Below are 24,210 nucleotides of genomic sequence, written 5' to 3'. Positions count from 1 at the left end.
GCCCCCCCTTCACCAGGGGAAGCCCTATAGGAGCTCCCGAGGCAGGTGGACACACACTTCCTTACCTTTCCTCATAAACTTTCCCACGCTGTGGTCAAATATCTCTGAAGGGACAATGCTATAGTTGAGCTGATCATTTTGACTCATGAAAGAAAAACTGCAATAATGCACGATACTTTCAAGGTCTTTGGGTTCCAGCTGCTGGCCCAGGAAGTTGGCTAGGTTCTGGATAGCCCGGCGTGGTTCCTTGGAAATAGAGTTTGGGATGAGGCTGGGGCATCATGGCACCTTAACCTCCCCTCCTCCCCCCAGAGAGGCAGCTCCTGAGGAGGGGAGTGGGGAGAAAGCAGGCTGGGGGGAAGCTGGAGGCAGGCTTGGAGAACAGGGACCAGGGCTGGAGACTGGGGGAGTGGATGTGTGAGCGTGCCGATGCGTGTTTATGAGTCTGTGTCTAAGTGTGAATGATGCTTATGTGTGTGAGTGTGTGCTTGTGAAATATGTAAGTATAGGGGTCTCTGTGTTTGTACCAATGTGTATGCTTTTGGGATTATGTGGATCGAGTTTGTTAGAATGTGTAGGGAGAAGTATGTTTTAAGGATGTGACGTGTATATTATTGCATGTGTATGTGTGTGCGTTTGAAAGTTGTGTGCTTTCAATACTTTCTATGTTTGTGTTTACCTGTGTTTGGGACAATGTGTACATGTGATTATGTGTGCATATCTCTCAGTGTGCGGGCATGTCTATGGGTACATGATCCTGTTAACTTTATTCTCTGGCATCCCAGAACCACTTGTTTCTCTAGAAGTTCTGAGGATCTGGGAAGATCCTGGAGGAGTTGGTGGGCTAGCATGGATGGCTCTCACTCAAGGAAAAGCTGAAGGTCCAAAGTCAGGTACCTTGGGCATCTCTCATCTCTAACTGTGGCATCACCAAAGCCAGGATTAGCCTCAGCCCCTGAGCATATGTGGATGAAGGGGTGATGGGATCCAGCACTAAGGGGTTAAGCAAAGAGAAAGACGATGCAGAAATGCTGGTCTACCTGGGACAGGTCTTCATAAGTGATGAGAAAGAAATCGAGTTCTTGCTGGACACTTAGCCACTCCTTTATATGGTTAAACCAGGAACCAAAACACACTGGAAGAGAGAAGGGAGAGAAGGTCAAGAGCAGGCTCCCAACCCAAGCCCCACAACCTTAGAAAACTTCCTAGTGGCTTGGCACTGTTGGGGTCTGCCAGATTTGTTGATAATGAGATAAGATGGAAGGAGCCGGCTGGGAAATTACCCTGACTCTGATGTCAGAAGGACATAAGGCAGAATCCATGTTATTTGCCATCTGTGACCTAGGGGAAATCACTTAACCACTGGGTCTCATCTATAAAATGAATAGCAGAGAGCAGAAGAAAGTTTATATGTGGCAAGAACTATGCCAACTGTTTTACAAAAATTATCTCATTTAATCCCAACAGCAGCCTTAAAAGGTATCCCCCAGGGGGCGGCTAGGTGGTGCAGTGGATAAAGCACTGGCCTTGGAGTCAGGAGTACCTGGGTTCAAATCCGGTCTCAGACACTTAATAATTACCTAGCTGTGTGACCTTGAGCAAGCCACTTAACCCCATTTGCCTTGCAAAAACCTAAAAAAAAAAAAGGTATCTCCCATTTACAGATGAGAAAACTGTGGTAAACAGAGAGTAAGTGGTTTGTCCAAGGTCACCCAGCTGCCACCTTCTCTGAAATGTGCCAACCAGAGAACTACTGAGGTCCCCTCTGAATGGTGATCTCTAGAAGGGATAGTGAACAAGACGGGTTTCTTCATGCCCTTTGGTGATTTTATCTGTGGCTTTGCTCACGTCCCTCAGTCTTATCTCATTTGATTGGCCCACTAATGTTATCTTAGACCAGAGGTTTATCACATGGTGTATAGCACTCCCAGTGTAGTCTGAACAGATTTAAATCTATTGAAAAATTTTTTAATAAAACAGATAAGAACAAAACACAGAACACATTATATTTTGAAACTGCATCAATATGGATAAGGATCCTTATGCGTGGTTTGGTGGCCCCATTTCTATTTGATTTTGATACCATCCTCTTAGACCAAAGTCTGCCATCTTCCCCTATGTCAAACAGGCCACATAAGGAAGGGCAGAGTTGGAAGTAGCTTGGAATCCTCCCTCCCTCTCCCCTTCCAACCATTATGCTGCTCCCGTACCATCGATGTCATGGGTGCCTTGGGAAGGAGCGGGAATCCCTTGACCAAGGAATCTATCACAAAACAACTCTATCTCCCTCGATTCACAGTCTTAAACACCCCTCCCAACCAGAAAGTTAATCTTGCCACTGAAGAAATCACAGAATCTCAGAGAGGAGAGTTCTCACAGGGTCCTAGAATAGAATGAGGAGACCTTTCTAAATCAAGGCTCTGCTTGATGTCTTCTAGTGATGGAGAATTTGCTTCCACTGGGAGGATGAAGTCCTCAATACCAGAACAATCCCATTTTCCTTTTGGACAGCTCTGATTAGTGAGATTAGCTATTAGACCAGACAATTGGAAATAATTTTTGCATGACTTCATATCTATAAAGGACATCATATTTCTTGTCTAATGGCTATCATATTTCTTGCTTTCTCAAGGGGTAGGGAAAGAAGAGAATCTGAAATTGAAAATTAAAATTAAACAGATTAACTTGACATAAGAAATGGAACTGCTTTTAAAATGGATTTCACAGCCCAGCTAGGTTTTCCTCCTTATCAGTTCTGTCCACACCACCCCAAGTTTCCAGATAATAACCTTTGCCCTCCAGGAACTGCTCAAAGAAGTCTTCAAAGGAGGTGGCTTTTGGCAGAAAAGTGGCAAACTTGTGGAAATGATAGTAGGAAACCAGGACATCCTTTGGGTTCCGGGCCATGTATATCACCTAAGGAGAAACCAAATGAAGAAGGAGTAGAACAACCCTGAGTTTCTGGGGGAAGTTTCAGGAATTGCTGCCTAATAATGTTCCTTAGGGAGTCCGCTCCTAACTCCCCCCAACCCCCTCACTTCCCCCCATTTTTTTTATATTTTTGCAAAGCAAATGGAGTTAAGTGGCTCAAGGCCACACAGCTAAGTAATTATGATTTGAACCCAGGTCCTCCTGACTCCAGGGCCGATACTTTATCCACTGCACCACCTAGCCACCCCCTGTCCTCCCTTTTCTAACTCTCTTGCTCTACTCATACAGAATACAGAATTCAAGATGAATTAAGCCAAATGAATCTTATTGATAGGATCAAAGGAAAAGGAAAAGTTAGAAGACACTTTAGGACTCATATAGTTCACCTTCTTTATTTTAAAGAAATAATTCTAGAGGGGCAGCTAAGTGGTATAGTGGATAAAACACTGACCCTGGAGGCAGGAGGACCTGAGTTCAAATTTGACCTCAGACACTTAATGATTACCTAGCTGTGTGACCTTGGGCAAGTCACTTAATCCCACTGCCTTGCAAAAAAAAGTAATTCTAGGGAAGGAATAGAGTTGTAACTAGAATGGGTCAGCTGAGGCTTTGTTTCTGGGCAGGGTGCTGAAATCACTACTTTGGCACGCAGAAACAATAGAATCTAGTACGTACTAAAAATAATTCTTTATAAAAATAGGAAACTACTGGATGCTCTCCGAGACTCCAAATCCTTCCAACAGTGGTATTACCAAGATGAGCTTCCCATGCTACTTCCTCCTGCATCAGCGGCTTCCCCCAGGGAGTCCTGAGTTCTCTGTCCCATGGGAACTGTGTCCTGGGGTCTTTGTCTCCAAATTCATGCCTGTGTTCTGAAGTCTGAGCTATTTCCATTCCTTTACAACCAAATTTGGCCCCCTTCCTGCTGTTGGCCCGGGTACACCTTATGACCAGTGCCCCAGGTGACAGGGTTAGGAAGTGACTTATCAGTAATAAGCTTTATTACTTAAGACTTATCAGCAGTAAGTAGCAGAGCTCATGTTAGGCCCCAAGTCTTCTGCCACCATGTCCAGAACTTTTTTTTCTCGAACTCTTCATTTTGAAGCAAGGGAAATTAGGCCTGAGGAAGCTCAATTACTTTCCCAAGATTACATAAGAATCAGACTTAGTATTAATAACATTAGTGCCAATTCATTACAAATGGCAATGGCATGCTTTTTCTTGTAATTGCTACTGAGTAGTTGTTCGTTGTTCAGTCATTTTTCAATTGTGTTTAACTTGTCATGACCCCACTTGGGGTTTCTTGGAAGAGATACTGGAGTGGTTTTCCATTTCCTTCTTCAATTCATTTTACAGATGAGGAAACTGAGATAAACAGGGTTAAGTGACTTACCCAGAGTCACAGCTAGCAAGTATCTGAGGGCAGATTTGGACTCAGAAAGAGGAGTCTTCCTGACTCCAGGCCCAGCACTCCATCCACTATGGTGGCCCAAGCTGCTTCCATTGCCGAGTAGAAGTTTTACTAAATTGCTTTTGATCATTGAAATCCCCTTAACAGCTTATCATTGTCATCTCCATATTTCCAGCACCTAATACAGGACTTTAGACTATTCGTTGCTTTATTGAATGAATGGATCATTTACAAATTTCAAGTCAACAATTCATTTTGACAAATACAGTCAATAAACATTTATTAAGCATTTCCTATGTATCAACTATGGTGCTAAGTGCTGGGGATACAAAAATAGGTAGAAGACAATCCCTGCCCTCAAGATGTCTTGGGGGGGGGGGGCGTGGCTAGGTGGTGCAGTGGATAGAGCACCGGCCCTGGAGTCAGGAGTACCTGGGTTCAAATCCGGTCTCAGACACTTAATAATTACCTAGCTGTGTGGCCTTGGGCAAGCCACTTAACCCCACTGCCTTACCAAAAAAAACAAAAAAAGATGTATACAGGGCAAATTTGAGATCCTTTCTGAGGGAAGGTACTTGGGAGGGGCAGGGCTTAAAAGATGGGACCGAGAAGGCTCCCTGAAGACAGGGGGATTTGAGTTTTCTTAATCAACTATTGCAATCTGGATTCCAAGTCACCATTGCCCTGGAGCCTCTCTCTCTGAACTTACTATGATCTCTTAGTTCACAAATTTAATGCTCTTTTCTGAATCTTCATTCTCCTTGACCTCTCTGAAGCTTTTGACATCAGATTTGAACTCAGGTACTTCTGACTCCAGGACCAGTGCTCTCTCCACTGTGCCACCTAGCCACCCCTGTATACCCCTCTCTCCTGGTTCTCCCATCTATCTAATAATGATAACAACAACAATGATAATAATTTTACTTCTAAATCAAAGAAGACAATGACATCAGGAAAATGACATCATGACTCTTACATAAGACTGATTCAAGTGAGGGGCCTTTGTGAAACGACACCATTCTCACCCTCCCCAATGTGAGCCCAGTGTTAGTGAGCCGTAGTTAGACCAGAGGTTTGGTCATCAATGGGAGTCATTGACTTTTTAGATTCAGTTTTCATATCACTGAGGCCCTTCAGCAGTACAGTTTCATCTCTTGATAGGCTAATTTTATCGCAACAACTTTCTATCTCCTTTGCTGGATATTCTTCCAGGTCATTTTCTCAAAGAGGTCCTGGGCCCTCTTGTCTTCTCCCATTATACTACTTCACTTGGGAATCTCATCTGCTCCTATAGATTTAGTTACTATATGATGATATTTCTCAAATCTATCTTTCCTACCCCAATCTCACTGCTGAATTGTAACCTTCCATTTTTAACTGCCTTTCTGACAGCTCTAATTGGATATTTTCTCCACATCTTGAACACAGTATGTCCAAAGCAGAATTCATTTCTCTTCCCCACCCCAATCCTCCTTCACCCCCAGTACTGTCCTCCCACCCTTTAGATATGTAACCTAGAAATCATCCTGTATTTGTCATTCTCTCTCACCTTGTACATGCAAGCAGTTGCAAAGGCCTATTGATCTCAATTTTGCAATATTTCTCGAATTCACCTCCTTTTCTCCTCTGACACCTAAATCCTGGTGCAATTTCTCACCTCCTCACACTCAGACTACTGCAGGAGCTGCTGGTGGGTCTGACTGTCTTCATTCTCTTTCAATTCCAATTAATCCATTCAGACAGCGAAGTGATTTTCCTAAATTATGGATTCCATCAAAACACTTCCCTACCCACAAACTGCCTACAAAATAAAATACACAAAGCTCTGTTTAACATTCAGTTCCAGTCCCTTTTTAACCTTTCCAATATTCTCAAAGCTTTTTATACCTTTCTATATACTTTTCCTTTCAGTAACACTGGCTTTTTGGCTAATGCACAAAGAGGACACTCCATCTCTCAGCTCTGGGTATGCTCTCTGACTGTCCTCCAAGCCCAAGAAACTCTCCTTCCTCTTCTCTAACTACTACCTTGGCTTCCTTTAATTCCTTACCAAAAGCGCACCTCCTAGAGTAAATCTTCCCAATCCCTCTTTTTTTTTCAAGTTTTTGCAAGGCAGTGGGGTTAAGTGACTTGTCCAAGGCCACACAACTAGGTATTATTAAGTGTCTGAGGCTGGATTTGAACCCAGATACTCCTGACTCCAGGGCTAGTGCTTTATCCACTGTGCCACCTAGCTGCCCCAAATGATTCCCAATCCCTCTTAATCCCAATGCCTTCTTCATAATTATTTCCTCTTTATCTTTATTTAAATATAGCTTATTTGTATAGATTTGTTTGCATGTTGTTTTCTCCATTAGATTATAAGTTCTCTGTGGGTTTGGGACTGTCTTTTGCCTCTTTTTGGATCCCCAGAGCTTATAGCACATACTAGATATTTAATGGATGGTTATTGATTAATTGAGCCAAGTTTGAAGGAAACCAGGAGGCAGAGTATTCCAGTCTTGGGTGATAGCCAGTGAAAAGAAGAGATTCATGATAGTAAGGAGACTAATGGAGTTGGATTGTAGATTTCTGGGAGGAGGATAAAGTATAAAAAGTCAAGATGGGTAGCAAGAGACCATAATGAAGGCACTTTTAAAGTCAAACAGACCCTTGGGCAAGCCACTTAACCCCATTTGCCTTGCAAAAAAAAAAACCCTAAAAAAAAAATAAAGTCAAACAGAGAATTTTATATTTGTTCCTGAAGACAGTAAGGAGCTATTGAGTAGGGGAGTAACCTGGTCAAACCTGTGCTTTAGAAAGATTTAAGGAGATGGGTAAAGGCCAGAGGTAAGAGAAGACTTTCTCTGAGCACTGTGCTACTCTCGAAATTCTGATCTGAAGCACAATATATTTTTTTTAGTTTTTTTTTTCCAAGGCAAATGGGGTTAAGTGGCTTGCCCAAGGCCACACGGCTAGGTAATTATTAAGTGTCTGAGACCAGATTTGAACCCAGGGACTCCTGACTTCAGGGCCAGTGCTTTATCCATTACGCCACCTAGCCACCCCTGAAGCACAATATTTTCAAAGAATCCTACATCTAGGCCTGGATAAGACTTGAGAGACTAAACTCTTCATTTTACAAACTGAGAAATGGAGGCAGAGGCTAAGAGACTCATCCAAGAGCATAAGTATCAGAGGGGGCATTTGAACTCAGGTGTTATGAGTTCTTTCCATAACACTAACTGAACCAACATCTATCCACCTATCCATCCATCCATCTATCCATCCATCCATCCATCACCTTTCTATCTCTCCTTCTGTCCATATGGGGTATCATATCCCTGCCTGAGGTTGCTCTGCCTAAAGGAATATAACTTTTGATCACTGAAGCCTTGCAAGATATGTTGGAGTTTACAGGCTAGATTTCTTTTTTCCCTCACTTATTTATTCTAACATTTAAAAAAAAAACATACCTTAATCACTCCATGTCAACTCATTCCAGCTCTCACTGACTGACCAATAAGAAGTCCAGCCCAAGCCACTTGATCATTGCTTAGTTTTTGATGGTTCAGAGTGAGTATAAATAGCAATTATTTCTATTTTGGCCTCAAATCCTAAGGGTCTTCCTCTCAGACCTCAAACTGATTTTTTTTTAACTAAGGTAAAGAAGTCTTTTTTTTTTTTTTGCCCCATTTCTTACTAGCCTTAATCACTGAATGATTAAGTGATTAAAGACTTTAGCTTTAAAAAGACCAAGGTATCCCACTGCATACAAGGCCATCTCCAGTTAGACTATATCTTACCACTGGACCCAGATAGCTCCAGAGGAGAAAGTGAGGCTGGTGACTTAAATCCAATCATCTTCCTGATGTCACTGGTCTTGAGAAAAAAGGTCAAACAAGAGCTGAACCAAGAAGTTGTATCTTGACTAGATTGAGATAGTGTGGGTTTAACAAGCAGCAGATCTTAAACCTACATGTGATATTCCTCCATTTTGAAAATGTTTTCCTAATATTGATTCCTAAAGGTAGGAGAGATGATTTACACCAAAGACTAGGACCCTAAATAGATAGGAGTGTGGGTACTGAAGCTTCTTTTTTGGTATGGGGAATGTTGCATTTCTGCAAGGTATACTACTAGTCATTCCCCTCTCTTCTGCTGATGGCTGACTTTGGTCCTGTAAATCAGCTCCTGACCCTCTTTAGCCTACCAAAAAATCACAATTTCAGAGTTAGAAGGGGATTGGAGGGGTCACTGAGTACCAACCTCTCATTTTACAGGTGGAAAAATAGAGGGATAGAAAAGTTAAGTGACTTATCCAAGGTCACACAGTAGCTAAGTGTCAAATATGCCTTTTGAAGAAAGGTTTTCCTGACTCCAAATCCATTATGTCATTCATCCTACCATGCTGCTGCTTATCAACCCAACCAGCTGGTCATATTCCTCTTATATGTTTGGTTTCCTAATGCACTGACTGGAAGCTCCCATTTTTCACATACACATAAAAAACAAGACCCAAGAATTTGGTTCTGAATTGAACTCAGGACCTCAGCATCCTGGATCTGAGGAGGCTGTATTAGCTCCCTGACTCTCCATATATATTTGTGTATCTTACATGCATATATTATTTAATATTCACCTCTGCATCCATTACATGTACATAACACTATATATGTGTGTGTGTGTATTTATATTTTGTATGTACGCATTATATGTGATTATATTTTCTATATATATATTAAATTTGTAATTTATTCTGAACTTAATAAACACCAAATAAAAGGGCCTTTCCTCATAGACAACAGCACAGAAAAAGTGGATTGTACATGAAACTGCAGGTCTCTATTGCATAGGATTTGTTTTTCTTTTTCCCTGCTTTATTTCTTTCCTCTTTCAGCCTCTTACCTACCAGTTTTGCAGTTGTTTTTTTTCTCAGAGAAATACAAAAAGATAAAGAAAGTCTCTGGATCTAATCTCACTTACTCGAGCCTTGGAGTTCTTCAGGTTATGGATCATAAATTTGGGAAGGAGGTGAGTGGTGAAGAAGCGTGGTTTGGATGTCTTCCTCTGGGCCAAATATTCAAAAAAATAGATCTGCTCGATCCAGGGGACCCGAACCCAGGTAGGTATGTTCTGTATATGCTGGAGGTCCTCTTTGTTGTAGAGGAGGCTCAGGATTTGCTGCATCCAGGTTGTACCTGGAAGAGAAAGGAAAGGGTAGTGGTTTTGAAGCTAAGGGTGGGGAGGCATATGGAGATAGATATTACAACTCCCCATTTTTCATTCCCCAAGTGTTAGTAACCGCTGTCTTCACATCTTGTTCCTCAAGTATAATTAATTCTAATGGATGTAAACTCGACTGTCCACATATCCTAATTTCTTCCATCTTCAGGTTCTTTACTCCAAGGTTATTTGTTGTTCCTTGGCTGTCCAGGGTCCTGACCCAGTGTCCCATTTGGACCTGTGATGTCCAAAAAACATTGGTGCTTCAAGTCAAGACTTAAGAAAATGGGTTTTTCATTAAGTGAAGAACAAAAATTTAACAAAGAGTATCTTTGGTGTGGTACCCTAGTGGATACAACACTGATCTTGGAGATAGGAAGACTCACATTCATGAGTTCAGATTTGGTCTCAGATATTTATTAGCTGTGTGACCCTGGGCAAGTCACTTAATTCTCTTTGCCTCAGTTTACTCATTTATAAAATGAGCTGGAGAAGAAATGTTAAATCACTCCAATATCTTTGCCAAGAAAATCCTAAATAGAGTCATGGAGAGTTGACAGAACTGAAAAACGATTTAACACCTTAAAAAGGCCCACTTGGTAATTCCCTACCTTCACCTGATAAGATAGGATCCATCATCTTCCCTTTGATCCCAGAAGGAATTAAACTAAGGTCATCTTCATTTACAGTATCCTTTTCCATGCAATAAGTAACATAAACAGGATTCTCTGTAATGAATTTGTCAGAAGAAACAAATTGATTCTTGGAAATGAGTGGTCTGGGAGGAAGGGGATAGAGCTATGATTAACTATTAGAAATGTCAATAGTTAAATATCTTAATTTTCTTTCTTGGATTCCTATAAATGTTGCCTAAAACTTTCTTGGCACAAAGATAATTGGAGGGAATAAGGTAACATTGCCATTTGGACATTTCTTTCTCTAAATCAGAAATAACTTGGAGTTAGATTAATTTTAAATTAAATAATCTAATCAGATTAATTGTAAATTAAAATTGTTTCTGGCAGACTAGTGCATAAACATACCGTACAGTATTAGTTTTTCTTTAACAGTATGAAGAAGGATGGTGGATGATTGCAAGATCATCTCATAAAGCTGAGAGAAACAGGAAAGAGTAAAACTACTTAGAAGAGAAGTTTATCAAGAGTCAACAAGTGTTCTTACAGACATTCAAGAGGTGTGGAAGAACGACAAAGAAGAAAAATGGAAAAGATTTGCGAAAACTCATTATTTTATTGTTGTTTTCAGTCTTATCTGACTCATTGTGATTGCATTTGGGGTATGGCAAAGACACTGCAGTGGTTTGCCATTTCCTTCTCTAGTTCATTTTACAGATGAGGAAACTGAGACAAAGAGAGTTAAGGGATTTGCCGTGGGTCACATAGCTGCTAAGTGTCTGAGATTGGATTTGAACTTGGAAATATGAGTCTTCCTGGCTCCAGACCCAATGTTCTATTTACTGCACTAACAAGGTTGATCCTTCACCAAGGACAGTGGAACCACCACATATGGATTTTAACATAAGAATTCCAAACATACCTATAGGAGAGGTAGAAATGAATTAAGAAGAACAAATATGAAAAAAGCCAGTTGGATTGGGTCAAGTATATACAGAGATCTAGGGTAGAGGGGCCACAATTGTGAGGGCATAGAGAGATTGATATACAAGATGTCTCAATGAAGGGAGGATGTCAAAGACATGGGAAAGAACTTAGATCTTATTAATAGTGAAGGGAAGGAAAAGAAATATTTCTATCCACTGCACTACCTAGCTGCCCTGAAAATAAATATTTCTGTAACATTTACCATGTTTTAGGCACTGCACTAAGAACTTTCCAAATATGATTTCATTTGATCCTCACAAGAACCCTAAGAGATAGGTACTGTTATTATCTCCTTTTTATAGTTGAGGAAACTGAGACAAGAAAGAGATTAAGTGTCACAAAGCTAATAAGTCAGGGTCACAAAGTTAATAAGTAACTGAGGTTAGGTTTGAACTGAGATCCTCTTCATTTCAGGCCAGAACTATATCCACTTAATTACTAAAAAATGGCTTAATTACCAACATATATATATATATATATATATATATATATATATATATATATATATATATATATATATTCTCCCATCTGTACAAAATCTTTATGAGACTCATCCATAGATATATCTAGGCTATCCTTGATGGAAGTACTAGCAAGGAGTAAATAGGCTTTTCTAATTCATATTCAACAATGGTCACATCTTTAGCATCTCACAATTAAAGGAACAAGGCAAAGAATATGGAATCCCGTTATGCTTCTTGTTTGGTTATCAAAAAACATTTGATTCAGCAGAACATAACCCTGACCCAAAGGCCCTTTCTACAACCAAATGATTTGCATCCACATATTAACTTCATTCAAGATTACTAGGAACAAATAACAATAGAAAAAAATCCTACTCAATTATTCTCTATTATTATACGTTGGCTTTTAACTTTATTTTTCTTAGTTTTTTTGGTCTGTTTTTTTCACAACATGACTAATGTAGCAATATGTTTTGCATGACTACACATGTATAACCTATATCAAATTGTTTGCCTTCTCAATGAGGGAAGAAGGGAGAGAAGTAGGGAGAGAATTTGGAACTGAAAATTTAAAAAAAAATTTACATGTAATTTGAAAAATTAGAATATTAAAAAACAAATTAACATTGAGGCATGAAAGAAGGAGATGTAAACTTGCCAGAGCTTTTTTGCTACTATGATGGAAGAGATCAGAGCAGAGTTCTGTTCAAAGAAGGGTTCTTTTGTGGATGTTGAGGTTCTCCAGATGCTTGGCTGCAGATAATATTTTAATTGTGTTAAGCCTTAGAAGATTGCAGGGATCAAGGGAATTTGGCTTGTCCATATACACAAAAAAAAACCCTAAGTAGATGAAGAAAGTCTTTTGCCCAGATTTCAACATATATTAAAAGTAACACTCCTGATCTTGTATATTTAGGACAGACTAGACAGATGAACAATAAACTAGGGGTTCAGAGTTGATAAGGAGGATGTGTGTGTGTGAAGAACAGCCAGTTTGTCTGGAGGAGAAGTGAATGAGAAGACAGAAGGAAGGGGACTTTAAATTTCCAATAGAGTTGGGTGTCTTCAAATCCATAATTAATAGGGAGCCAGTGGTGAGTTTACTGAGTGGGAGATGTGGGAAAATAAATTTGACAGTAGAGGACAGATTAGGGTGGGGAGAGATTTGAAACCATTTAGGAGGCTGTTAGCCCAGCAATGACACATAGTGAAGCTCACATCATATCATTAGATTTTTTTTTCTAGGGGCAGCTAGGTGGCACAGTGGATAAAGCACAGGCCCTGGAGTCAGGAGTACAGGGTTCAAATCCTCCGGTCTCAGACACTTAATTACCTAGCTGTGTGGCCTTGGGCAAGCCACTTAACCCCGTTTGCCTTACAAAAACCTAAAAAAAAAAAAAAAGATTTTTTTTTCTAAAAGTAATGTTTTTGGGCTTTTTGAAAAAATCAACTTGGTCCTCCATAAGATAGACCCAGAGACTGCATAAAATGAAGGGGGTTTTTTATCCTTAGCAAGTTTGAAGCAGAGGTAACAGAGACATCACAGGTTGACTTTGAAAGCTTTCATTGCCTACTTTCTCCATCTCCCTATCTTTCCAGCCTTCTTACTTTACTTCCCTTTCCCACACTACTCTGCAATTCAATGGTCTCCATACTCCTCATATAAGACATTCCATCTTCTGACTCCATGCATTGTTCTTTTCCCTGTAGGTCTCCTATGTTTGAATCTCTCACTCCTAATCTCCACCTAGTAGCTTCCCTGAATTCTATCAGGTCCCAGCAAAATCTCAGCTTCTGCAAGAAGCCTTTTCCAATTCCCTTTCATGCTAAAACTTTCCCTCAGAGACTGTCTCCAATTAATCCTATCTATATTTTGTTTGCATGATGCCTCCAGAAAATCCCAGAATACTGGAACACTTATCTTCATATCTCTTCCATATGCATGGAGAAGATTCTTCTCTTTCTTTTTCCATCATCTTGCATACCTTTCCTCATCAAACTCTGGCATTGTGGAAAAGCACTCCAAAAGGAGGCACCAAAACCAGGGAATCCCAAAAGAAAGGAACAATGAGGTTGGGAGACCAAAAGGCACTGCATTCAAAGCAGAGTTACAGATCCCTGGGAATGAGTAATAACTTAGAATCTTGGTTTCTAACTCCTCCCAAAGCTCTGGCAGAAGGAAGGGACTAATCTGGAGGTAGGTAGCCTAGAATTCAACTCAATTCTAGCTCATCCAAATGGGAAAAATCCAAGTTAACTGAAGCACCTCTTTCCTTGCTTTGGAATGCCATCATAGGATGACTCTTAGGGTCACTTTATATGAATTTAGATCCATCAGACCTAGTAAAAACAATCTCCTTCAAATAAAAGATGGAAATTTCAGAGGGTCAGAAAATAAGGAATGGGCATTGACCAGGTATATGACTGAAGCATCTGGGAAGAAAGGGGCACCAAGATGGAGAAACAAGGGCATTTAAAGGAGGTGGGGAGGTTGGCCAAAGTCAAGCACTGTTTCCCCATTTTGGAGGGAGCCAGTTCTGCCAGATTTATCTGTTACCTGATTTTGGGAAGGTGACCAAGAGGATGTCTGTATCTTGGAACTGGAAGTTGGTGACAGCTTTCAGGGAATCTTGAGTGTGCAGATGTCCTGGATAGGAGATGCCCTCAAGGACTTCAATAATCTTAATTCTGTCCATGTAGTAGCTCCTCTGCAAGGGAAGGGGAGTCCAACATAAATGATAGAGAAATTATTTGAAAGGATTTACACTTAGGGAAGGACCTCTAAAACAGGCATTCTAGTTCTCTAAGTCCTTAGGGAAAAGATGAGCCTTCAGCACTTGCCAGCTCTGGGTGTGGGACATTGTTCCATGCAGCCAAATGTATTTTCTTTTTTTGTTTTTTTGTTTTTGCAAGGCAATGGGGGTTAAGTGACTTGCCCAAGGTCCCACAGCTAAGTAAATATTAAGTATCTGAGGCTGGATTTGAACTCAGATTCTCCTCTCTTCAGGGTTGGTGCTCTATACACTGCACCACCTAATTGCCTCTCGAAAGTATTTCTTAGCCTGCACAGCATAGTTTTACTATCTATTTGCGTTTACAACTCATTTAACTTTTTCTTCAAGATTTGAGTATAAAACTTTGAAAACCTTTTGACCCTTGGCAAATAACTTATCTAAGAAAAGCTTCATTTATTCCTATGTTTTCTAATGTTTTCAAATTTTATTTTAAATTTGATTATTATTACTATAATATGAATTTAGATTAATATTAATTAATTGATCAAAATTAACTAATTATTAATTGAATCTAAATTTCTAATGCTTTTAAATAGGAATGGATAGTGCATTTTGTCAAAAGAATTTTTGACATTTTTGGAGATAACATCATTTTTGTTATTTTTCATACTGAGGTCAATTATGCTTACCTTTCCTAATATTGATTTGGTCCTGCATTCTTGGTATAAATCCAGCCTGGATACAGGGCATGATATTTGTGCTATATTGTCATGGATCATTGCATTGATCAAAATAGACAAGTCTCTCATTGTCGATTATTCTTACAATGTTGCTGTTCCCATGTTCAACAATACATACAATTTAGCTTTGGGGAGGAGTTAACTAGAGACCAAGACTGAGTTATTCCTCATTCCCAAATCTGTGACTCTGCTCTGAATGCAGTGCCTTTTGGTTTTCCAAGTTCTGGGACTCCCTGGTTTTAATGCCTTCTTTGGGGGTATACCATGGAGATGCCTTCTCCACTGGGCCAGAGTTTGACGGGGAAGGCTAGATGTGCAGAATGGTGGGGAAGGTAAGAAAAGAAATCTTCTGCACACAGGTGAGGAAGATGTTAAATGGGAGAGATGTGAAGAGGAGAGTTACAATGTTTTCTGAAGACATGCAAACAAAATATAGATAGGACAAGTTGGAGACAATCTCTTTAATAGGTAGACTGATCCAAGATTTAAAAATGACAAAACCACTTAAATTACTTATTTGGTGCCATACCAAACTAGCAAAGAATTATGTTATAGAGCTAGGAAAATTAATAACAAAATTCATCCAAGGAAAAAAGTCATGCATATCAAGGGAATCAATGAAAAAAAGGTGATGGAAGAAATTCTAGCAGTACAAGATTTCAAACTGCTACAGAGCCATAATCCTAAAAACAATTTGGTACTGGATTAGAATTAGAGAGACTGATCAGAGGAGTAAATTAGTATGACATATACAGAAGTAAATGAAGACAGTTGCTAAGTGTTTTTTTTTACTTTTTGCAAGGCTATGGGGTTAAGTGACTTGCCCAAGGTCACACAGCTAAGTGTATGAGTCTGGATTTGAACTCAGCCTGACTCCAGGACCAGTGCTTTATCTACTGCCCCTAAGGGTGTGTTTAACCCAAAGATCCTTGTTATTGGTGGGGAAGAATTTACTATTCTTCAGAAATTGTTGGGAAAACTAGAAAGGAATCAGGAAGAAATTAGGCATAGGTGAACATTCTGTTTTCTAGAAAATCATTCTGAAGAATAACTTGAAACTATATCCAGAGGGCTATAAAATTGTGTAAACATTCACCCAGTAATACTTCTACTAGGTCTACACCCAAAGGAGACCAAAGACAAAGAAAAGAGACTCACATAAACAAAAATATTTATACCAGCTCTTTTTGTGGTGGTAAAGAATTGGAAACTGAGGGGATGCCTATCGATTGGGGAATGCCTGAGCTAGTAGAAAAAAATCTATTATCTCATTTAGGGTGCACCAGTATAAAGTAATGAGATTGTTCCATAAGTAATGATGAAGGGGATCGTTTCAGAAAGTCCTTACATGAATTAATGTGGAGCACAGAACAATGTACATAGTAAAAGCAATATTGTAAATATAATTAATCCCAAATACTTGTTAGCTAAGATCAACAAAATGATCTATTACAACTCTAAAGGATTCAGGATGAAAAATGCTACCTACCTCTAGAAAGAGAAAGGATGGACTCAGAGTACAGATTGAAGCATATACTTTCCTTTCTTTATTTTTCTTGCTTTTGGAGGTAGGGGAACATGAAAAATGTGGAAATATATTTTGCATGATTGCATATATATATATGCATATATATATATATATATATAATACATAGAGTATTTCTTTGCAATAGGTTGTGGAGGGAGAGAATTTGGAACTGAAAATCAAAAAAACCCTTTTTTTTTTTAAATAGACCTGAATTCAAATCTCCAAACCTACCAGCTGCATGGACTACACATGTTATGTCAACCAACTGGACTTGTCCTCAGTTTTCTCATCTATGTATAGAGAAACTAACAATTCCTACCTCACAGGGTAACTGGGAGACTCAAATGAAATAATGAATATAATGTGCTTTGCAAATAAACTATGGAGTATTATATAAATGAGTTATTAAATCCTTGCTGATTTATTATTACAATTATTAGAAAAGTCAAGGATTTTGATTTCTAAATAAATAGCTGTGTGCATGTGGCAGATTTCTTTTGTAATTGGTACATAACTACCATTAGACATAATAGATACAAATGTAAAATTATTCTATAAAATACTTCTATTTATCAGTTCTTTCTCTGGAAGCAGATAGTGTTTTTCTCATGTTTTCATTTTTTAAATTTATGTATTTATAATAGTCAAAAGACAGTGGCTCAAGGTCTTTCTTAAAACAATATTGCTGTTCCCTTGGTTCTGTTCACTCTGCTCTTCATTTCACATGCATCTTTCCTTGCCTCTATAAAATCAATAAACTCACCATTTCTTATAGCATACTAGTATTGATGCAGGAGGACCTGAATTCAAAATCCAGACAGACAGTTAACACTTTCTAGCTGTGTGACCCTGGATGAGTCACCTAACTTTGCCTTGCATCCACTTCCATCTCTAATTATCCTGATTCACATCTGGCCACTGGACTCAGATGGCTCTGGAGGAGAAAGTGAGGCTGGGGACTTAGCACAGCACCCCCACACTCAAATCCAATCCATGTGCTCGTCATGGCATCACCTCCCTGATGTCACGGTCTTCTTTGAGAAAGGACAGAAATAACAACAGTTCCATCACAACTATATTTCATAACTTGTTCAGTCACTCCCCAATTGATGGTGATCCCTGCAGTTCTCAGTTCTCTCTCACCACCAAGAGAGCTGCCATAAACATCCCATTCACATTCAAAGTTATAATTACTCTTTGTGAATTTCCCTCCATCCTATTTTTACTCATTATTTTCTTTTTCAGCCTCTTTTTACCCCATCTTGTTACCTTATCTTCCCCCCACCCTTCCACATTCCTACTTTACCCCCCTCTCTGAGTCCCCATCCCCTCCCCACCCACAATTCTAATCCACACACCCCTCTAACAATCCCTCCCCAACTCTGTCCCCCAGTTTTCTCATCTCTCTCTCTCTCTCTCTCTCTCTCTCTCTCTATATATATATATATATATATATATATATATATATATATATATATATATATATATATATTCAGAAAACTTCTACACACTTTCAGATATAAGTATTGTTTCCCCTTCAACCCAGATGAGAGCACGATTCCAACATTACCAGTTCCACTCTCCTACCTCTTTCTCTATATTCATTTTTCCTTGCATGCCCCTTTGCATGTTTTACTTTTTCCTGCCCAATTTTGTTTTCTAGAATCATCCCATCATACACAATGCAGCCCCAACCTTTCTTTCAAACTCCTTTAACAATGATGACAGTTTTTAAAATGCTGATGGTATTTTCATATTCATAAAAATAAACAGTTTGGTCTTAATGAATGTCTTAAATTAGTCTTTGATGTTTTCCTTATATTTTTTCTTGATCTTTTATATTGACTTTGACACTTGACTTCAGTTTTTTTTCTTTATAAATTCACGAAAGTCTTTCAGTGTGTCAGAGTCCATTTTTTTTTCCCATTCAGGATTATAATTACCTTTGCTGGGTAAGTTATTCTTGGACACAACCTCAACTTTTTTTGTTTTGTTTTCCTTTTAAAGCCTTAGTTTGTCTCAGTAAATTGACTCTGACTTTGACTCTCTGCTTCAGCCAGTGGACTCCCTGGACTCCATCTCATAATTATGTTCCTTCCCTCTCCTCCTGACTCATCCCTCTCTTCTCCCTCTGTCTCCATGAAGGATGTGATCAAGCCCTCACCCCGTTTTTCCTCTTTCCCTAACTTTTGCCTCTTCCCCCTTCCTTGTTGGAGTCCTGCTTGGGGACTGCAGATATCTGATGCCTTTTCCCAGAGTCAGCCATGGCTCAGTCCTTCCCAGAGGCAAGGATTGGGGGGTGGGAGGGGGGTGGAAGGAACAGATACCTTGAACTCACTTGGCCAGCACAGACAGAAAGGGCTCCCCTCCACGTCCGACAGCTCCTGCCTGATTTCTGGGTCTTAAGTCAAGGAACCCCAATTGCTTCTTAGAGAAGTAGCAGGCTCCAGCTAGCATTGGGGGATCTGAAGGAAAATACATTAGGGCCAAAGTTGCTGGAGGAATTCCCCGCCTCCCTCAGTTTTCTCCAGGCTAAGCAATTGGTCGGGGAAGGCGGGGACGGGGTGGGGGGGTGGAGGGCATGGAGGGTGGGGGGGGGCGGTCTGAAATCTGACACTCCCTTTCTGTCACACTCTGGAAATTCTGAAAAATATCAAAACTTAAGAATCTTTCTCCCACATTAAGATGCAAACTATGACCAGGGACTCATTCCTAGAAAACCAGACCCCCTAAGAGCTGCCCCAAACTGTGCCACCATGCCACAAGTTTCCATAGCTGGAAGGGATGTCTTGGCAGACCATCCTGGAGACAAAGCAGGAGAGGAAAGAACCCTGGGGTGAAAAAGGAAGGTGGAATCAAAAGAAATCCATGTTCAAAACTAAGGGTCCACTGATAAGTTTGGCCACCTCCCTGTGCCTCAGTTTCCTCAAATGGCAGTGGAATCTGAGAGTCCTCACTTAAACACACACAAAAAGGAAATTTCCATACACACTGCAGAACAGAAAAAGAGAATTCTATACAAGACCATGAATCTCTATGTTGTTTTTTGGTGAGGTTTTTTTTTTATTTTTTGAAAGAAAAAGTACCTTGTAAATTCTATATACAATTTTTTTATCCACAGCTTTCAGAATGGTCCCATTGTATTTGTTTGGTCTCTGAACTTCTGTTCTCTTCTGTGAATTTAAAAGAATGTTACAGTTGCTCTTTATTTATTTTTTTTGGCATCACTGTTGCTAACCCTTTCCTTTGACTGAACACATTTAGTGACCAAGGCTAGGTGAAAACTGAGACTGAGTCCCTTTAAAGACCTTATTGAAAAAGGTCAAGGTCATCCAGAGCCAGGGCCAGTTGTCCTAATCATATCTGGCCACTGGATTCCAATGACTCCAGGGGAAAAGTGAGGCAATTGGCTGGCATGTCATGGCATCACCTCCCTTGATTTTATGGTGTGGGGAAAGAGTGTCTCACCAAGGACTCAGAACAGCCATTAGTGAAGCAGAGGAGCCTTTATGGTGATGTTCTTAAGAACAGGTAACCCTCCTCAACTGGGCACAAAATCATAGCCTTGTATCCTCACTAGAAACACAAGTCCCTCCCATGTCCCCAACTGGTTGGATGTGGCAGAGGTCAAAGGACTATCAAAAGTGCATGGGTCCCCATTCCTTATCAAATGTCCCCTTCCTCACAATTTGGTGACCAGACCTTTAGGTTCTTCTGCCCTTATTTGAATGTATAACTCAGCTATGTGAATCTGACACCCAGACTGGCTCCATTTTATTCACTAATTTACCCAAAGCTCTAATTCTATAGTTTCTGACTTTCCTGTTGTGAGTTTATCCACTTCTTATCAGTAGAAGCAGATTCCTTTCTTTATGGCTACCCCCATCCTCCCTGTTATACCTCAACCCATTTTATAGTTTTCTCCATCTCCTAGCTATTTATTTTAGGACATAGAGTCCTTTTCCTCAGTTTCTCATAACTGATGTAGAAATGAAAACTAATTCAGTTATGACAACGGTCTTCTAGATTTTTTTTTCTAGATTTCTCTTTCGGGATTAGATCTGGTGCATTTTCTAGATCTCTTTGGAGGAGTTTGTGGAGAAGAATTAAACATCTTACTTCATACCATTCTACCATCTTGGGTTCTCCTCAAGCACCTGCTTTTCAAATATGTGAGTTGAATGAGGGAGTGCTCTGGGGAAATTGGATCTCTAGAAGTCTAAACAGTCACTCTTTCGGGCAGAGAATCAGTCAACATTGAGTGCAGATTGAAGCAAGTTTTTTCTCTCTTTAGTTTTCTTGTTTTTTGTTTGTGGTGTACTTTTTGCAACGTGGCTAATGTGGAAATATGTTTTGCATGGCATCATTTGTATAATGGGTATTACACTTCTTGCCTTCTCATCGGATGGTCAGGAGAGGGGAGGGAGAGAATTTAGAACTGGAAATAAAACATTAAAAATAAAATTAAATAATCTAAAATAAATTTCCATCTTTCTCTGCTCATTATCCAGGGCTTCCTTGACCAAGAATACAGCTGGCATACTTGATTTCCCTTCTCATTTGTCCTCTGCAAGTGGGATTGGCTAGAAGACAACAAAGCTGTCAGTTGATACCTGCACTTTGGTGAAGGTTGAGGGATGCCTCTGTGTGGGTCTGAGACTCCCTCTTGCCCTGGTACATAGCCTCTTCCTGAGGACGGCAGTGCTCTGTGATCTGGCCCCATCCTCATCTCCAGAGTTGACTAGTTTCTGAGTGACAGAATTGGAGGTGCTTATTTGGTCTGGAATTCCTGCCCTGAGTATTTCTTGTAAGACTGGGCTAGATGGTAGAAATGAGACCCTGCACCGTACCTGAGTTTGCTATTGTTACTGGTCTTTGTACACCACTACCCAGAGCCTCCTTAACCTGTATTCCCAACCTAGAGTACAGGTCTCCTCAGTTCGCTCTGGGTCCGAGATCTGAAACCAAGGACAAAGCTGCCAGATGCCATCTCTACTTATTGAAGTATCCCCGTATGGGTCTGGGGGAGTCCTGATATGGGTCTGGGACCTCCTCTGGCTCAGGTATTGACCTCTAATCCTCATTAATGGTACCTCCTGGAAGAGGAAAGATTCACATTGCTTTGTAGAGGTCTGTAGAATAACTGCTAAGACATTTGATGTTCAGGTCCCTCCCACCATCTTCCTAAATTGAGGACCACTCCCTTGATAGACAAAGCCAGAAGCAGCTTTTTCAGTACCACTTTCTAAGATTGTGAAATATATTAAGAACCCCTTTACAAAATTCCATATTGAGGGTTTGGTTTTTTAGCCAGGCCCTTACTATGCCCGCGCAATCTGCAAACTTAGAGAAATATGAATAAGTGTATATGTTAACCTAATTCTCTTTTGATCTTTCTTGAGGTCAAATTCTGAAATATTTGTCCCTTATTAGGAAAAACTCTGAAGGGATAATGCATATTTAATTTAATTATTATTTTGAAGACCAAACTCTTGGAGGTCGTACAGCATCTACTCCATCCCTGGAGTGCTCCCTGTGGGTACTTCTTGCCTGATCCCATCCTTAGTAACCACAGACCTCTCTGACTTTCTCTCTAAGCCAGTCGGTGCTAGACAAGGTGACTTTTTCTAGATTTCCCTATCCAGACTGAGACAGGAACCCCGCAGCAAGACTGGGGAGTCAGCCCAAGCACATTGCTTCCCCAGTTGCAAGCTGATGAGAGTCCTGGCCTATCCCAGAAATTCAACTAAGACCAGAGTGAATGAAGGAGAATGCTTTATTATGATTCTCATGAGAAGTAGAGGTGTGGTACCCCAGAGGGACCCCACACACCCAAAACAGAGCAAGCTTTATACTGTTAGTTCAGCCCTACTCCTCACCAGAATCAAGACTAGTCCAGACTCTTCTGGGTTATTCTTCCTTATACTCCCACTGCACAGTCTCCTCGATATGTTCCCCCTCCTTGGACATTCCTCAATGACCTTCTACCATCACACATGATGTGTTAGTTAATATTAATGAAGTTAATTAAGTATGTGCAGAAGTAAGAACAGTGTGACTGGGGCATGATCTCTTGAGTTCAAGCTATTCTGCTTGTTCCAACCTATAGCTAAGGTCCCATCACAGGATATAGGATATTTCTGTCTGCTTGGTACAGCTTTCTTATAATAAGTTCCCTTTTTGGTGATATTTATAGTCTTACTTAACACGGCAATATGGCAATATTTGTGGAAACAGAATTGCTTTACACAGTAATTTCTCACAGATCTGGTGCATTTTCTAGATATTTTTTTGTAGGAGTTTGTGGAGAAGAATTCAACTTCCTACTTCTTACCATTCTTTCATCTTGGGTTTCACTTATGTGAGTAGAGTGAGGGAATGCTCTAGGGAAATTGAATCTTTAGAAGACTAACAATCATAGGCAAAGGGTTCACTCAGTTTGGTCTTTAAAGACAGAGAATTCCAAAAACATGGACCTTATGGGGTTCTAAGGGCCCAAGGGGAGAAACTTCTAGATGGCACACTTTACATTTTCCAGAGTTCTAGTCTATTCTCAACCCCACCTGAAAGAGGCAGACTTGCATGTGCCTTGATCAATGGGAGACATCAGGATATCCAGATGGCAGTGGGGATTCTCCAAAATCTGAAGCATTCTATAAGTTACTGGACTTCCTTCTTAGATGAATCAATCCTTTTTTAAAATTAATTTTTATTAAAGATATTATTTGAGTTTTACAATCCCCCCATCTTACTTCCCTCCCCCCCCCCCCCCACGGAAAGCAATCTGTCAGTCTTTACTTTGTTTCCATGTTGTACCTTGATCCAAATTGGGTGTGATGAGAGAGAAATCATATCCTTAGAGAAGAGACAAGAAGTCTAAGAGGTAACAAGATCAGACAATAAGATATCTGTGTTTTTCTAAATTAAAGGGAATAGACCTTGAACTTTGTTCAAACTCCACAGCTCTTTATCTGGATACAGATGGCACTCTCCTTTGCAGACAGCCCCAAATTGTTCCCAATTGCTGCACTGATGGGATGAGCGAGTCCTTCAAGGTTGAACATCACTCCCATGTTGCTGTTAGGGTGTACAGTGTTTTTCTGGTTCTGCTCATCTCACTCAGCATCAGTTCATGGAAATACTTCCAAGCTTCCCTGAATTCTCATCCCTCTTAGTTTCTAATAGAACAATAGTGTTCCATGACATACATATACCACAGTTTGCTAAGCCATTCCCCATTTGAAGGACATTTACTTGATTTCCAATTCTTTGCCACCACAAACAGGGCTGCTATGAATATTTTTGTACAAGTGATGTTTTTACCCTTTTTCATCATCTCTTCAGGATATAGACCCAGCAGCGATATTGCTGGGTCAAAGGGTATGCACATTTTTGTTGCCCTTTGGGTGTAGTTCCAAATAGCTCTCCAGAAGGGTTGGATGAGTTCACAGCTCCACCAACAGTGTAATGGTGTCCCAGATTTCCCACAACCCTTCCAACAATGATTAGTTGAATCAGTCTTGAAGAATCAAGAGTTAGTAGTTTATTCTGGACTATTCCTGGATTTCTCTGGG

General features: G+C 40.1%; 1 protein-coding gene across 3 annotated transcripts in view; it reads right to left on the bottom strand.

Moving 5' to 3' along the window:
- Nucleotides 1-24,210, bottom strand: part of LOC141497989 (sulfotransferase 1C4-like) — a 72,924-nt gene that overhangs the window by 4,629 nt on the left and 44,085 nt on the right. The window contains exons 2-7 of one of the 3 annotated variants that reach the window (XM_074200895.1): nucleotides 18,964-19,101; nucleotides 14,191-14,341; nucleotides 9,308-9,522; nucleotides 2,790-2,916; nucleotides 1,041-1,135; nucleotides 66-246 (exon numbers count right to left, since the gene is read on the bottom strand). In XM_074200895.1, coding sequence (XP_074056996.1) covers nucleotides 66-246; nucleotides 1,041-1,135; nucleotides 2,790-2,916; nucleotides 9,308-9,522; nucleotides 14,191-14,329 — 757 coding nt within the window. In that variant the 5' untranslated portion in view covers nucleotides 14,330-14,341; nucleotides 18,964-19,101. Of the gene's footprint in view, nucleotides 1-65; nucleotides 247-1,040; nucleotides 1,136-2,789; nucleotides 2,917-9,307; nucleotides 9,523-14,190; nucleotides 14,342-18,963; nucleotides 19,153-24,210 lie in introns of those variants that run through there. The other 2 variants (XM_074200903.1, XM_074200910.1) reach the window with 2 other exon arrangements.

This window comes from Macrotis lagotis, chromosome 1, assembly GCF_037893015.1.
Source record: "Macrotis lagotis isolate mMagLag1 chromosome 1, bilby.v1.9.chrom.fasta, whole genome shotgun sequence".
NCBI classification, from domain to species: domain Eukaryota; kingdom Metazoa; phylum Chordata; class Mammalia; order Peramelemorphia; family Peramelidae; genus Macrotis; species Macrotis lagotis.
The sequence above is the reverse complement of the archived record's forward strand: the minus strand, read 5'-3'. Positions and strand labels throughout refer to the sequence as shown.